Consider the following 17,046-nt stretch of genomic DNA (forward strand, 5'->3'; position numbering starts at 1 on the left):
TGTTGCTTTACAAGATCTAGAGTGTTTACCACAATTCATGAATTTTTAAAAGAATTCTAGCCAAGTATGGTGGGGCACATCTGTAATCCCAGCTATACAGGAGGAAGAGGTAGGAGGATGATGGGCTGAGGCCAGCAAGGGCAAAAGTGAATACTTACCTGAAAAATAAAGTAAAAAGGGCATGAGGCATGGCTCAAGTGGTAGAGCACTTGCCTAGCATGAGTTCAAACCACAGTACAGCAACCCCATACCACCAGCAGAAAAAGAAAAAGAAACAGAATTCTAATCTTTCATCACTCTCCAACCTTCCCACACCAAAAAACCAGAATGACAACAAAAACCAAAACCAAAATGAAACACACGCCCAGATGGCATAGAAAATGCTGCAATAGCTCCTCATAATTGCAGGCAGGTCCGAAGAACTGAAACAGCTCTTGTTGCTCTAATATGTAGAATGTTTCTGCAATACAAAAAGCTGCCTTCAAAAGACTGAGACAGCACAAAAGGAGACTGATGAGCAGCTGTTCTCTCCAGGGGAGAATGAAGCTCCACAGACACTCATTTCTCAATTTTCCCAAGGGTAGCACAAAGCTAGCATATGATGCATAGGTGGTAAGTACTCCATGATACAAAAGATGTGTTAGGGTATTTGGCTCAATTCTTGTGGAAGTGGCAACAAGGGCTGATGTAGGGGAATTATAAACCTGTTTGCCTCTCAAACCTTACAGTTAATGCTTTCTGAACATTATCATATTTCTTTTCCTGGCAGTACAAGTTAATTTTTGAGGGCAGAGTGTGAGGGAAAGAATACCTAACAATGAGAAGTAATAATTTCTACAAAATTTTTCTCTGAAAAATTGTATACTCTCCCTACTTCCATAATTCTCCAATTAATGTCATTGTGAAATGGTCATTCACTATTACTTAGTTGACAATGATTTATGTATCAGTGGTTCTCAGCTGCAGCGTGCATCAGCATCACTAGGACATGTTAAAACACAAAGTGCTGTGTCCCATCCCTGGGTGAGGGGGTGGAATAATTAGCCCAGCCTTTGGGAGGTGAAGGCAGGAGGATCATGAGTCTGAGGCCAGCCTGGGCTTTATACTGAGTTCCAGCCCAACCCAGGCTACAGAGCAAGACCCTGTCTCAAAACTAAAACAAAACAAAAGTATATAATCAACTCCTCTCTTCCTTATCTTATGCCATAGAGAATGGTATAGGTGATCTTTCATTCCCAGATAAAATCTCCTGAAAGGTAGATCTAGGTTTCTACTTTTAGTATTTACATTAACAAAAGGTACTTCCTTTCCTGTGTGTTGACTGTAAGGCTCATCCCAAAGCTTACTGTGGGGCTTACTCATAATAAAATTAGGAAGACCCTAGAGTGACCTGTTGTATATGTAAGATATTCTTTGAACAATTTAAGCTTTGTGAGTGTGGGTGACAAGGACTAAGATGAAATTATTTTTGGACCCACTCACCGCTTTCAAATATTCTATCTTAAAAGTAAATAACCTCTTTCTGGTTTGGGTGACTTCAGAGAGTCACTTCTCTCCCTTCCTTCCTGTAAGACAAAGCTCCCAACTCCAAATGCTGCCCAGAGTTCCTTCTCAATCACTTTTTCTTTTTCCATAGCTCTTTCTACTTCTTTGTGTTATATACAGGAGAGAGCCACTACCTGTGCCATCATCTTTTTATTACGTGTTAAAATTCACTTCAGTGAGTACAAGTAACCTCTTGCATGTAAGACAAGTGGGGATAAAAGGGGTTGAAGTAGCATTAGGGAGCAGAACCTAGGAGGTCTGCTAGGGTATGTAGTAATTATTCAATGCCACAAATCTTGAAGTCTCAGGGGGTTAAAGAACTATGGGTCAAAGGTGAACGAATGTTTTGTATTTTGCTTTTCCAACTTGCTTAATTTGTTAAATGAAGAAAATCACTTATCTTTTACATTCATAAAATGCAAACTCATGATTAAGTTTATTTATATTTAATTGAACTATTAACCCAGAGAATTGATACCTTTAAAATAACAGTGAAATTAAAGTTCAATGCAGAGACAGGATTAGTGCACCAATTATAACCCTACCTTCTTTGCTTCATGATCTGAGGTATATCATATATATTTCAATTTTTAAATTGCTGAAGAGAAAATAGTATCATTAGACTAGAACCCTGAAATATGGAGCTGTATCATCTTATTAATCTCAAGTTTTAGACTGCTGTCCTGAATAAGTCTTGAAAAGTATTTTAGAGTTTTCATACCTTTTATTTTTTACTCTTTAAAATCCATCCTAAAAGTGACCCCATTTAAATCATGATATTAAGACATCTTTCTAGCCCCACAGTGGGGTACATGACAGCCACAGAAGGGTACTTTGTGTCACTCTATCAAAATAATGATAAACTAAACTTACCTAATGAAATTTCAGTTTGAAAGTTCTCACAAATTTGAAAACTTAAGTTACAAAAAGAAATGGTAAAACAAAATAGTGTTCCTTCTAAAAAACATTTTCTAGAAAATCTCAAGCAACCAAATTCTCAAACTGAAAACTTAACAAAACCTTGAAAGCCTTAATTTAACTTAATTCAGTTACTTAAAAGTAATATTAAGGACAGAATTACAGTTTTATTTAGGTTTCTTGGTAGCTGAAGTTTAAACAAGATTTACATTTTCCCCCCATGGGCAGTAAGTCCTAGGAAATTGACAGAAGTAAATAAGTTTTAAGAAACTGCCTGATTCTAGGAAACTACCACTAAAAGCAAGTTAATGATTACCATGAAAATGAGTATTTCACAATTTATTCTCCAGTAACAAGGTGTCATTAAAAACACTGAAGCACTCACTGGGAATGTCTAGGACCTGATGGAATCTTGTATTTAATTGAAATTAAAAGAATTTCAAAACATTATCAACATTGAACTTACAGACATATATTCTAACAGCTACTATGCACACAACATTTTTATACTGAATGGATAAATGAAGTTAAAAAAAAAAAAGGAAAACAAAAATAAAGTAAGTGCAGAATTTTGAAATTAGAACAAATGGAAATAAATCTCCATATTTAAAGTTAAAAATTCCTCTGTTTTGTCATTTCTGACAGCTTCATGTAAAACAGGTCTATTTTTCATGACAAATCTGGCTCTACTTCTCACTAAAATACTCTTTGTGCATCCGTAAGTAAATAATGAAGGCTACTATGAAGTGTTTATGTAGTTCTCCTTGGCATGAGTGAAACTACTTACGAATCTAAGAACTATGCTCCTTAATGATTAACACAATTCCTATGAATGTACTTAAGGGAAATAGAAGTCAAAAAGTTAATGGTGCAGGATACCAAACTGTTGGGATAATAAATGTTGACAAATATAATAAAATGATATAAAATTTTAAATAATTTCACTTCTTTTTAAAAAGTTCTCTTTTCTTCTCAGCCTGAGGTAAATACCAAGTAAAAGATAGAAGAAATGGAAACTCTATGCTTGCAACACTTGCTATTTAGAGTCATAAGGATGGCAACCTTCCTGCATTCAGACACAGAACAGTTAGATCATCTCTTCCTGTTAAGTCAGTTCAAGCAGGTAAACCCTGAACAATGGCTACTAAATTTCAAGTGTTTTAAAAGGCAATGCTAAGATACTCCTGATCTTTATTTCCATGGAAAAATCTAAAAGGATAAAAAATACTCACTCATGTAACGGAAAGTCTCTTCAGCAAGCACTGGAGAAAGGGCATCAGATGCATGCTGCTGCTGGTGTGGTGACTGCGTCCAGTCTTGATTTTCATATAGAAAGAGAGAGTCTACTCTTAGCTTATACTGTGGCAGCTGTTCTTCTAGGAGATTCACCAGCTCAACTTCAGGGAGATCCTCATTGGAGCAAACATCTAAAGAAAAGAGTCCATGTAATTGAACCCAATATATTTTGGTTTTCTAGGCTACAGAGAAAATCAGTGATAAGAGATTTTTGGAAATAGGAAACCAAGGAAATGTTAGATAAGATCATTTCTTCACTGATTTATTAATCTACTTTAGTGTTATAGTTGGTCTTTCTCCAGATTTCTTTAAAAAGAGAACTTCTGAAATAAAAGGTACATCACAAATTTTAATTATACACCATCTAAAATACATCCCTTAGAGAATATAACTTTTTCAAGTTTAAAATGAATTGGAACAAATTTCTTATTTCCTTCTTACCAATCTACCTTAGTACTATTTAAGAGATCTGATCTTAATTTATATGCCTGGCAGGGGAAGGGGGGGAGGGGGAGAAGGAAGCAATACAAAACAACCAGCAGAAAACAGCTGATCCCTAAGTGATAAAAATTACATTTTCTTTATAATAATATCTTAACTTGTAGAAGGATTCTTCAAAATCTGGAAAAATTACATTTTAGCATTTAAAAAATACTAATAAATTTACTGAATTCTGGGAGTGGCATCTTTATTATTTTTACTCTAAGATATGATACACTTAAAACCCTAAATTTGTGAGAAGAAAATATGAAAGGAGAGGGGAAAAAGTTTCCTTCTAAAAATTCTCTCTAGCCTCCATATAGGATAAATATAATATGATATAGGGATAAGAACATCAATTTATAAGTCAGACAGACCTGGGTTTGTCCTGATTCTTGTACATACCATGTTATGGTACTAAGTAGGTTATTTAACTGCTAAGCCTCAGTTTTCCCATCTGTGAACTGAAGAAGGTGACAGTATCAATACTTAACCTTCATGGTTGTATGAATTAATTGAGATAAATGTATGAAACAACACTTGCATTTAGGTACAAGGCCTGGCACATTGCAGAGGCGCTCTCTAAATGTTAGCTAGTTTTACTATTGAGTTTTTAGACCGAGAGGTCGGATCAAGTCTAAGGTTGCTATATCATCAAAACAGATACAGAAAATCAAAGGTGGAATTCTGAAACCATCCAATTCTGCCTCCTAGATAAAGGAAGCTGAGACTTAAAGGTGAATAACTTGTTGAGGACCACTGGATTTGAATCTCAGTTTCCTATCCAGCACTGTGCTCACTCAATGATAGGGTCACCTCTTGTTGCTATCTCCCACATACTTACAGGAAAAGGCCGACTACTTGTCCCAGGAGGCAAGTTTCCACATATCATGCCTCTAACATGCTATATTATTTCTGTGTAATGCCTAATCCCTTTAAGTACCTAATTGATTTATTGTCCTGCTTTTCATTCTTAATATTAGAAATGGACCTTGGCATCAAACTTAGTTTCTAAGTCTGACTCCTCCATTCATTAGCTATGGGATATTAGACACATGACTTATCCTTTCTGAGCCTTAATTCCCTCTATCTGTATAATAAAGAGGATCATCTACCACAGTAGTGCTAAGAAGTAAATTAAGGCACTCAGGATAATACTCTGCGGGTGGTGGGCACTGAGTACTGTTCAAGTCTCTCACTTGCGTGCTGTTTTTGAACACAGCTGGGGCTTTCTTCTTTATGTGTCTGCTTCCTGTTCTCAATAGCACCCAGAATCCATCCACCAGTTTCCAAATTCAGTAGGAGAGGGAGGGAGGGAGGGAGGAAGGGAGGGGAGAGAGGGGAGAAGGGAGGGAGAGAGGGGGGAGAGAGAGGGGGAGAGAGAGAGAGAGAGAGAGAGAGAGAGAGAGAAAGAGAGATCCCTTTTATCATGCTTAAAATAGAAAAATACAGGATGTGCTATCTACCCACTCACTTTTAAGAGGTCTGGTGTTTCCTTTGTGGGTAGTAAAGAGAAAACCATTTTAACTGGCAAAGAACAACAAAGTACAGGTCAAGAAAACAGACTTTAAAAGGGTAAATTGCTCTTACTTGACCTGAACCTACCAAGGACAATTTAATAAGTTCAATACAAAGAGGTCAGCAATATCACATATCCCTATTCACCCAGAAGGATAAGCAGTAGCATCACAGCCATAAAGAGAAGAGATGAGGTACATTTAAATTTTAATCATGGTTCTAAAGAAGCTCTTAAGCCTTAATAGATCTCTTAAATAAGAGCTCTGAAAATTCATGTACGTTACTACAAATTGCATATAATCATGCAAAATTTTCCTGACACACATATATTATATATAAATTGTCATTATAATACTTCCAGAAGAGAAGTTAACTACAAATACATGCAGAGCTAAAGCACAGACTACTAGGTATCCGAGTATAATGGAAATAAAGATCAAAGTGGTATTTATTAAAAGAGCTACTATTTCCTAGAACTTTTCTTTTAGTAAGTATTAATGAAATCCTATGAAAATTCAAGGTAACTATTTTCCTATTTTCAAAAAGCAACATAAAAATGACTGTACAATTCAGCTTTAGGAGATTCTTCAGATGAGTGAGCTCCTCCTACTTGTTTTCATATTTCTGATAATGTTACTATTTTTAAGTTTCTAATTTGTCCAGGCTTGCAATCTCTGCTCTATCATTTAATCCTCTGGTGCCTATTTCCATATACCTATTCTAGTCATACTGCCTCCATTTAGGCTCAGGGCCTCCTTTTGTTTCCCTTGAATATGGCTCAAAACTGGTCTGTCCTCACTGTGCTCCAATCATCTTTCACATCTTCATCATGTCACTCTCCTAATAAGAGTGAAAGAGGTCTGAATTTCTCCTCATCAGAACAGAAAAACCTCACTGAATACTTAGGCAATCAGGAAAGATTCCAGAAAGGTCATGTAGTGATAGTAAGATGAAATTAATGCTAGAATAAAGAATCCTAGCATATGGGCCCACATAACAAAGATGAAACACAAGCCTCAAAAAGAGAACGTTATCAGCAAATAATCTGCCAAAACACAATTTAACACTCTTTGAAGGAAGACAACAAAACCTCAAACCTAATAATGTAACATTCATAATGTTTGGTATTCCATAAAATGGATAAATTTCTAGACACATATGACCATCCAAAATTGAGTCAAGAGGATATAAATCACCTAAATAGATCTATAACATGCAATGAAACTGAAGCAGCAATAGAGTCTCCCAAGAAAGAAAAGTTCAGGACCTGACAGATTCACTGCTGAATTCCACCAGACCGTTAAAGAAGAACTAATATCAACACTCCTCAAACTTTTCCATGAGATAAAAAGAGAAGGAACACTTCCAGCCTCATTCTATGAAGCCAGTATTACACTTATCCCAAAACTGAACAATGACACAACAAAAAATGAGAATTACAGGCTAATGTCTTTAATGAACTTAAATGCAAAAATTCTCAATATTGGCAAGCCAAATTTAACAGCATATCGAAAAGATCATACACCATGATCAAGGTGATTTCATTCTAGGGATGCAGGGATGGTTTGACATATGCAAATCATTAAATATAAAAGAGTATATTAGCAGAAGCAAAGACAAAAACCATTATCATCTCAATAGATGCAAAAAAAGCCTGTGACAAAATTCAACATCCTTTCATGATAAAAGCTCTGATGTAACTAGGATCAGAAAGAATGTACCTCAACATAATAAAGGCTATATATGACAAGCCTATAGTCAACAGCATACTAAATGGGGAAAAACCTGAAACCAATTCCTCTGAGGTCAGGAACAAGATAAGGGTGTCTATTCTCTCCACTCTTATTCAACACAGTCTTAGAATTCCTAGCTAGAGCAAAGAAGAAAAAAAAGAATACAAATAGAAAAAGAAAAACTCAAACTATCCCTTTTTGCAGATGACATGATCTTGTACCTAAAAGACTCAAAAAACTCCATCAAAAAACTCCCACACATCATAAACACCTTCAATAAAGTAACAGGATACAAACCAATTTACAAAAAAAAACCAGTAGCCTTTCTATACACCAACAATAAGCAAACTGAGAAAAAATATAGAAAAACAATTCCATTTACAGTAGCCTCAAAAAAGTAAAATACCTAGGAATAAACTTAACAAAGGATGTGAAAGACTTCTATAAGGAAAACTATAAACCACTGAATAAAGAAACAGAAGACTACAGAAGATGGAAAGAGCTCCAATGCTCATGGACAGACAGATCAATATTGTGAAAATGGCTATATTACCAAAAGCAATCTACATGTTCAATACAATCCCTATCAAAGAGATTGAAAAATCAATCCCTAAAGTTCATTTGGAAGCACAAAGACCATGAATAGCCAAGGCAATACTGAGCAAAAAAAGCAATGCTGTAGGTATCACGATACCTGACTTCAAACTATACTAGAGAGATAGCAATACTGGCACAAAAATAGACATGAAGACCAGTGGAACAGAATAGAAGACCCAAATATGAATCCACACAGCTATGCCCACCTGATTTTTGACAAAAGTGCCAAAAACGTACAATAGAGAAAAGACAGCGTTTTCAACAAATGTTGCTGGGAAAACTGGATATCTGCATGCAGAAAACTGAAATCACCCTGTGCAAGTATCAACTCAAAGAGGATTAAGGATGTTAATATAAGACCTAAAACTCTGAAGCTAGTACAGGAATGAGCAGTGAATACACTGGAAGCCATGGGCATAGGCAGTGACTTCCTAAATAGAACTCAAACGGCTCAGCAACAAAGAGAAAGAACTGACAAATGGGACTGCACGAAATCAAAAAGTTTCTGCACAACAAAAGAAATGGTCACCAAATGGAAGAGATTACCACAAAATGGATGAAAAATCTTCGCTAGCTATACACATGTGACAAGGGATTAATAACCAGAATATACAGGGGGCTCAAAAAACTTAACTCCCAAAAAATCAATGACCCAATGAAGAAATGGGCAAATGAACTAAACAGAGCTTTTTCAGAGGAAGAAGTTCAAATGGCCAAAAAACACATGAAGAAATGCTCAACATCCCTGGCCATAAAGGAAATGCAAATTGAAACCAAGTAAAGATTCCACCTCATTCCTGTTACAACAGCTACCATCAAAAACACAAACAACAACAAATGTTAGCGAGGATGTGGGGAAACATATATTGGTGATGAGAATGTAAATTAGTACCACCACTATGGAAAACAGTATGGAGGCTCTTCAAAAAACCAAAAATAGATCTGCCATATGATCCAGCAATACCACTCTTAGGGATATACCTGAAGGAAAGTCAGGTTACAACAAAGGTACCTGCATACCCATGTTTATTGCAGCATTATTCACAGTAACTAAGCTATGGAAACAGCCAAGAAACCTCACTACTCACTATGATGCGTGGATTAAGAAAATGTGGTATCATATACAATGGAATTCTATTTAGCCAGAAAGAAGAACAAAATTTTGTCACTTGCAAGTAAATGGATGGAACTGGAGAACATCTTCTTAAGTGAAGTTAGCCAGGTTCAGAAAGCCAAAGGCCACATTTTTTCTCTCATATTGGAAATATAGACCTGATACAAATACAAGCAATATAATGAAAAACAGGTCATGCTAAGGGGAGGTCACATACAAGAGAGGGTGGTTAAAAGATGGAAGTTAAGAAGGCAAATATGATTGATGTACTTCCTATACAAGAACGAAAACTGTTGAAATCAGTATAAGAAGGGGACAAAGGTAGAAAGAAGAAATATAGAGGAGATGAACCAATCCAGGTTGTAATACATATTCACATGGAAATGCCACAATGAAACACCCTGTATAGTTACCTTAAACAAAATGTCATTTTTTTTTTTTTTTTTACAAAATCGGGGAACAGGAGAGCAGAACAAGTCCTGTCTGAGAGGTTGGTTCCAGTGGGAGGGAGGAGGATGTGGGGAAAGGGTATAGGAGGGTGAATATGGTCTAAATACTGTGTACATATGTATGTAAATGGAAAAATGAGACCTGTTGAAACTATTCTAGAAATGGGGGAAGAAGGGTTAAAAGGAGAATGATGGCAGGGGGTGAATTCAGCTATGATGTATTATAAGAACTTTTGTTAATGTCATAATGTACCCCTAGTACAACAATAATTAAAAAAAAAGAATAAGGAGGAAACAGAAAAAAAATTTGGGGTTTGGATGGGTTTCAGAATTTAGAATTTTTTGGATTTTAGAAAAATGGTAATGTGCATTAACTGTATGCTTTGTAACATCCCTTACTGGTTTTGTAGCAACATCTGATATTTTATATTAATATACCTTCAAAAAACATGAATATTCTGGCTAAATGAGATTAGTCTAGAGTGAGCCATACAAGTCAGGTTTTATGGGTCAATGAGTTTTAGAAAAGTTTTGGGAAAAAACCTTATATGTGCTGACTTTTTTTTTTTTTTAAAGCCTTGCAGATAAGATGTTAAGGGCTGTACCTATGTCGTGTGCCAGGCACTGGTGTCAGGTACTTATAGGTGTACAAACACAGGTGACCATGCCCTTGCCCCATGGAGATAAGAGTGTGATGCAGGTCCTGCTTACCAGGGGCTCAGAGGGCCTATGGGAGCTAGACACAGATAAGAAAGCTAGATACAAGGCAGATTTTGATAACGCCAAAGAAGAGAGAGCAAGGGATGGAGAGATTCATTCAAGTCCATCCCTGAGGAGACCAAGCCAGAAAGGGAGGCTGGGGATTCCACACAGCAGGTAGCACAGGCATTTGCCTTTTGTCCTATATCAACCTGGGGGGGAAAAGAAAGAATATAAAGGGAGTGAATATGACAAACACAATATATGTGTATATGAAGATGTAACAATGAAGCTCCTCACGTTTTATAATTAATATATACTAACAAAAGGAAAAATGGAACACACACACAAAAAAAAACATCAAACTGGACTCACCAGTGATGCTCTCCGAGTCTCTGTGGTTGCTATTCATGAGGTTTTCTTCACCTGTTGGTGATGTAAAAATGGCATTCTGGGACTGACTCATGCAGGATCCCTTTTTGTTTTGGTTGCAAAGGACAGCTTTGGTATGAATCAGAGTAAAGGAAATCCATCAAGCCATTTAATAAAGAAACAGATGTGGTCATATGGATATTTTCTTTAAGACCGATTTTCTCTGATGAGTCAAGTGACATCTGCAGCAATGAGTGCACTCATGTGATTATCATTACTTGGACAGTCATGACCTAAAACAAAGAACAGATCAAATGACTAGAAGTCAGCATCCTTTTTAATAATAGTAATTTAATTACCTGTATGTCTGTCACTAAGAATGTTTTTCTAATAATATACACAGAAACAGGATAAATCTCAAAGTAATCATCTAGAAGAAAAAAGTCAGGCAAAATAAAAAGGTCAGGATTTGTGATTCCATTTTTATAAAAATTCTAGAAAAAAAAGTCAACTTATTTATAGTGACAGAAAGAGACCACTTGGCTGCCTGGGTTTGAGGAAGGAATTATTAATGGGCAGGAAAAAAAGTTTGGAAATGATGAATGGTCAGTATTTTCAGTGTGGTAATGGTTTCAAAAGTACATATGTATCTCATATGATCAAATTATATACTTGAAGTGTAAAATTAGATACATGTTAACTATATTTCAATATAGCTGCTTAAACTTTTAAGAGAAAATCAACTGTGTGAAGTAATACAATAACATATTGTAGGACCCTATAATATATGTAGAAGTAAAATGCATTACAATAGCACAAAGGCCAGAAAGGGAAAAATGGAAGTTATAAGGCTTTTATACTCTATATGAAATAGTAAAATACTATTTGAAGGTAGACTGTGATAAGTTAAAGTGATATACTATAACACCAAAAGCAAACAAAATTACTCAAGAATTATAAACAAACCAGTGGAATGGAATAATACATATTATGGTTTCTCAACCCTGGTCACTGTTAGTATTTTGGGTCATTTGGGTCACATGAGGTGTACAACATATAGTATTTAGCAGCATCTCTGTCCTGTACTGACTAGGTATTGGTAGAAACTCTCTCCCAGACCCTCTCCCAGTTTTTAACAACCAAAAATGTCTCAAGACTTACCTAATTTCCCCTGAGTGGGGAAATCACTTCCTTTTGAGAGCAACTGATACAAAAGATACCTGGCTTCATTTAAAATTACAGTAAATAAAAATATTAAATGCACATACATTACAATTCAATAATTCTATGAGATATATTCATAGGATATAGGGATAAGAATGCCCATACAGTATTGATTAAAAAAAAAAAGAGCACACACACATACACACACTGGAATCCAAAAGTTCATAAAATGTAGGAGGGTGAATATAGTGGAAATATTATGTACTCATGTATGAAAATGGAAAAATGAGAGCTGTTGAAACTATTCTAAGAATAGGGGAGGGAAGATAAAGGAGAATGATGGATGGGGTAAATTCAACTAAGATATATTGTAAACACTTTTGTAAATATCATAATGTACCCCCACTACAACAATAATATAATTAAAAATGTCCACAAAAATGGTTTAATAATTGTGCATAAAAAGGATTACAATGCACTAAATATATGTCTTACTTTTTAAAAGTCAGGAACTATTATCAGTTTGAAAATGTTCAATTCTAATTTTGATATAAAGCTTTGCTTTCCTTTTTGCAAAGGAAGTAAGAATATAATAGGGCAATACCAATAAAGATTCATCTCTTGAATTTGAGAGAAAGAAAAAAAGCATACTTTCCTGAAATATATACCATTGCCAACTACCTTAACAAAATATGAACCAGAGGTGCTACAACAAAGAAAGTGGCAATAATGATTCTTAGGTAGACAACCAAATATCCTCTGCTACACAAGTCTTTATGTCACACATACTTTTTATCAAGGCCTTTTTTTTAAAATTACAATACTTCAGAGATCTGGATTTTAAGTAGATTAAGAATCTAGTGATATACTTGGGCTGGGGCATAGCTCAAGTTGTAAAGCACTTGCCTACCAAGTTCAATCCTCAGTACCGCAGTCATATATTTTAAAAAAATACAGTGGCAATGCAAATATAATAATAAACTTGCTAGTATACAATAGGCCATCTAGTGCTTGGTCAGCAAACTACTACCCACAGCCAAATTTGGCCTGCCACCTATATTTATACTATGTGTGGGATAAGAATGATTTTATACTTTTAAGTGGCAGAAGAAAAAGGGTACCACATGATATGTGAAATTTACATGAAATTCAATTTTAGTGTGTACAAATAAAGTTTCATTAGAATACACACTCATATTTACTGTTAACTAAAATATTATCAGTTGACTGTTTTCATCCTACCTGGCAGCGCTTACTAATTGTGAGACTGTATAGACGGCAAAACTTACAATATTTACTATGTGTCCTTTTATGGAAAAAAGTTTTCTAACCCCTGATCAATAGTAGTAAAATAATTCCATCATTAAATAACTATCTTCCTAAATCAAGCTTTCCTAGATCAACTCCTTAAAATAGGTCTCCTACATTTAGATATAAGTACTTTCAGAGAATTTCAGTAAAGAACAAACTTCTACTTTATACACCCAAAAGTGTATTTAAAAATTATTTTTGGGGGGGTAAGGGAGGGGCCGGGGGAAGGGGGGAGAAATGACCCAAACATTGCATACACATATGAATATAAAAAATTATTTTCAATTTCTAAGAAAGCATTTTTTAAAAAAAGTAATGTCATAAATTTACTTGTGAAAAGGAAAGGAAGTGAAAGATAAGGAGGAAGAGGAAGATGAAAAGGGAGAAGATAAAAGCAAATTGGATAAAAGGATAAGAGGATAAAAGGTTCAGATTGATTCTTAAAAGAACTGTGATTCTTTTAATCATATCTTATAAAGTCCATTGTACAAATCTAATGATAACCTTGAGATGTTCTGCCCGCTGCTCTGTTACAAACTAGCTGGTTTAATCTTACATTTGCATTGCCATTTCTACCATTTAACTTCAGTTTTTTTATATTTATGTATCATACAAGAACTCAAGAGATTACACATAAACTTAAACTATGGACTCCAGATCTTTGGTCTAGAGAACTGCTTTTAATTGGCACTGGAGGTTTTGTTAGTGGTTTGGTCTCAACTTTTGCATACAACAATACAGTAAATAAAGTTGCACACAGAACTAAGTCCATCTTAAGAGTCATACAGAAAGAATGGACACACCAGGGCAATTCAGGAACCTGCCTAGCCTGCATACCAGCCACTAAGTCAGAAGTGATTTGGCAATGGAGTGTTCTTCCTGGTGACTCCTTAAACATGGCCTGGTCCAAATGTATGTTGCTCAGTAGAATCAATTCGGAGTAGCAGTAGTGAGTGCAGTATGATGTACGCACCTTGACCTTAGAGAAGTCTAAATTTAAATTTTTATTTACTATTTTCTACCTTATACTCATTTACTTTTTGAGTATCACTCCTCATTGTCAAGATGTGGGTATTAATAACTACTCTTATAAGAAGGGCCAGATATGAGGACTACACAAAAAATAAAAATTCCTACCGTGGTACCTGGGACACAGTAGATGCACAAATGCTCATTCCCTTCATCTTCAACCTGTTGCTCGGGCCTGAGGAAAAGATTTTTCAGCCTAATATTTCTTAGGTTTTTGCCATGTTTGAAGTAGATGCAGTCTGAAGATTACCCGCAAGTAATCTTCATACAGTCATACAGAAAGAGGTAAGAACTAAGACACTGTGCTCCTAGAAATAAAGTAACAAATGCCATGACACCATTGAGGAAGATTATTACTAAAGCTCAGTTCTTTGTGGATTCTGAAGAAAGTTTGCTTATCATAGAAAATCTTAATTATATCCAGATTCTTGTTCCATAACCTGGTGGCCATATTAGTTTCCTACCACTGCTAACAACCAATAACCACAAACTTAGTGGCTTAAACTACCACAGATATGTTTTACCTTACAGTTCTGGAGTCAGAAACAGTTTCACTGGACCAATAGCAGGGTATCAGCAGGGCTATGCTCCCTCCCTCTGGAGAGTCCAGAGAAAAACTTATTCCCTTGCCTTTTCTAGTTTCTAGGACTATGTTCCTTGGCCCGGGTCCTCTTCCACCATCTTTAAAGTCAGTAGCATAGCATCTTCAAACCTCTTTCTCTGCTTACATTGTCACATGGCTGCCTTCTGCTGCCAAATCTTCCGCTTCTTCCTTCCTATATGGATACCTGTAATTACATTTAAGGTCTAACCAGAATGTAGGATAATCTTCATCTCAAGATCCTTAACTCAGTCATGTCCGCAAAATTCCTTTTGCCCAATGTAACATTCACAGGTTCTGGAGAATCAAATCTTGATATGTTTGAAGACCATTATTCAGGCTACTACAGTAGTTAACAATATGAATCCTGCAGCTAGAGGGCCCATATTTGAATCCTAGTGCCACCACTTACTGGTTGTATGATCTTGGACAAATTACTTAACCTCATCTCTTCATCTGTTAAATGGGACTACTTTTATGGGGTTTTGATGCGATTAGGTAAGTTTTGAAAGTAACAGAACACCCACCTCAGGGGGTCACTGAGGAAATGACATGAGTTAATACATGTAAAAGTCTTAGTAGAATGTCTTGGAATACAGCATATGCTGTATTAGTTATGATTACTGTTACTGTACCGTACACAATGTTGGGCACAATTAAAGGCTTATTACTGACTACTTGATGGCATCTTACTTTAAGATAAGAAGTCACATTTATTTCCTGCCCTTTGACAAGTGATATTAGTCTAGGGCCATTAGTCATTTTCTTTCTAAGTGAATTAGAAACTAAACTTTGGCATGCCCAAACAACGCATTTTCTGTGCCTTACTTAGTTTTGTACACACACATTCTTAGTACATATTCCAGTGCTACCAACTTTCTTTGTTGAATTGTTATGCAATCTTTTTAGGACCAACTGCTTTTCTTTAAAAAACAAAAAGCAGTCAATGAAGCATGTATTATTTAACAAGAAGCAGGCCTCTGTAATTCATGCACATTTAGGAGAAAATAGTATACATTGCTGGCAGAAAACAACATGACTAATGACCTCAGTTCAGCCATGGAAGTAAAAGGTCACCAATGAGAGCTAACTATAGGCCTTATGCCTTAAAAAAAAAAAAAAATTCTTGCTACTTCCTTAAAACAGGAGGCCGTAGCCAAAACAGCCTCATCAAAAAGGCTACCCATGCTCAGGGAAACTTCACCTGCAGGAATGCAGAGCCTGGAATTACAGTAAATGCAATGATTTAATGAACTATTCATATTGGAAATACACTTCAAAATTTTATTTTATAAACAACACTTTGGAGATTAATTTAAAACACACCACATTGGCTGCAGCACTGCATGCAGGAGTGGGAATGGTGCCAATCACCAAGTGCAACAGCTCCCTAGGCAGTGGCGACCTGACCCAGACCAAAGACAAGCTGTGTAATTTTAAAACTGAAAATAAATATAATAATAATAGATTTTTGACAAAGACTCATTAATTGCAATGTACCTGACTACACCACAGTCAAAATCTACCCCAAAAACTTCAGTAACTGAAGTTTTATTAAGCCACCCAAGGACTTTACCATAGCTTCAGTGCTAAGAACTATTCGGTGTCAACATCAAAATCTAAACTTGCTTGTGAGCAGCAGACCCCCTGAGGCAGAAACCATGTACTAAATCCAGCTACATAAAGGCTACATACAGAAAGTAACACTGGCTACATTCAGTTATTTTATCAGCAATTGCACAGAATAACAGCTATTCTATCAGAATTTACCCTGCTTTGTTTTTCTTTATTGCCATTCAATTAATGATTATCAGGGTTTTCAGAACAGGAAATATATGGAAGCAGCTCTCCTTGCAAACAGATTGGGGTCCAAAAGGCTGTTAAATCTATCAGTCTAAACATCTAAAACCCTGATTGACATTTAGGCTTATGGGGTCAGCATTTCCTCTTATACGATATATTTTGGGCGTTTTTCATTTCTGATGAATAATTGCTGAGGCAGGCAATCCCTCCGTGCCACAGTCTCCACCAACAGAAGGGAGGTAACCTACGGCAGCTAAGGAATCCACACCAGAACTTCACCTGTTGATAAGAGAAGGCCTTGAACCCAGGGTGACATCTGTGGTTTCTGATAAGTTTCTATAGAATCACCTGCATCACTATGCTTAGCCTTTAAGCACTAGAACTCCTAACCTTCCCTTGAATTAACCTTTTACTAGG

General features: G+C 35.9%; 1 protein-coding gene across 5 annotated transcripts in view; it reads right to left on the bottom strand.

Moving 5' to 3' along the window:
- Positions 1-17,046, bottom strand: part of Trak2 (trafficking kinesin protein 2) — a 69,888-nt gene that overhangs the window by 38,736 nt on the left and 14,106 nt on the right. For 3 of the 5 annotated variants that reach the window (XM_074071397.1, XM_020157637.2, XM_074071395.1), the window contains 2 exons: positions 10,725-11,014; positions 3,696-3,890 (listed from right to left, as the gene is read on the bottom strand). In XM_074071397.1, the coding sequence (XP_073927498.1) occupies positions 3,696-3,890; positions 10,725-10,815 (286 nt within the window). In that variant the 5' untranslated portion in view covers positions 10,816-11,014. Of the gene's footprint in view, positions 1-3,695; positions 3,891-10,724; positions 11,015-14,855; positions 14,875-14,953; positions 15,014-17,046 lie in introns of those variants that run through there. The other 2 variants (XM_074071396.1, XM_074071394.1) reach the window with 2 other exon arrangements.

This window comes from Castor canadensis, chromosome 4, assembly GCF_047511655.1.
Source record: "Castor canadensis chromosome 4, mCasCan1.hap1v2, whole genome shotgun sequence".
NCBI lineage: Eukaryota > Metazoa > Chordata > Mammalia > Rodentia > Castoridae > Castor > Castor canadensis.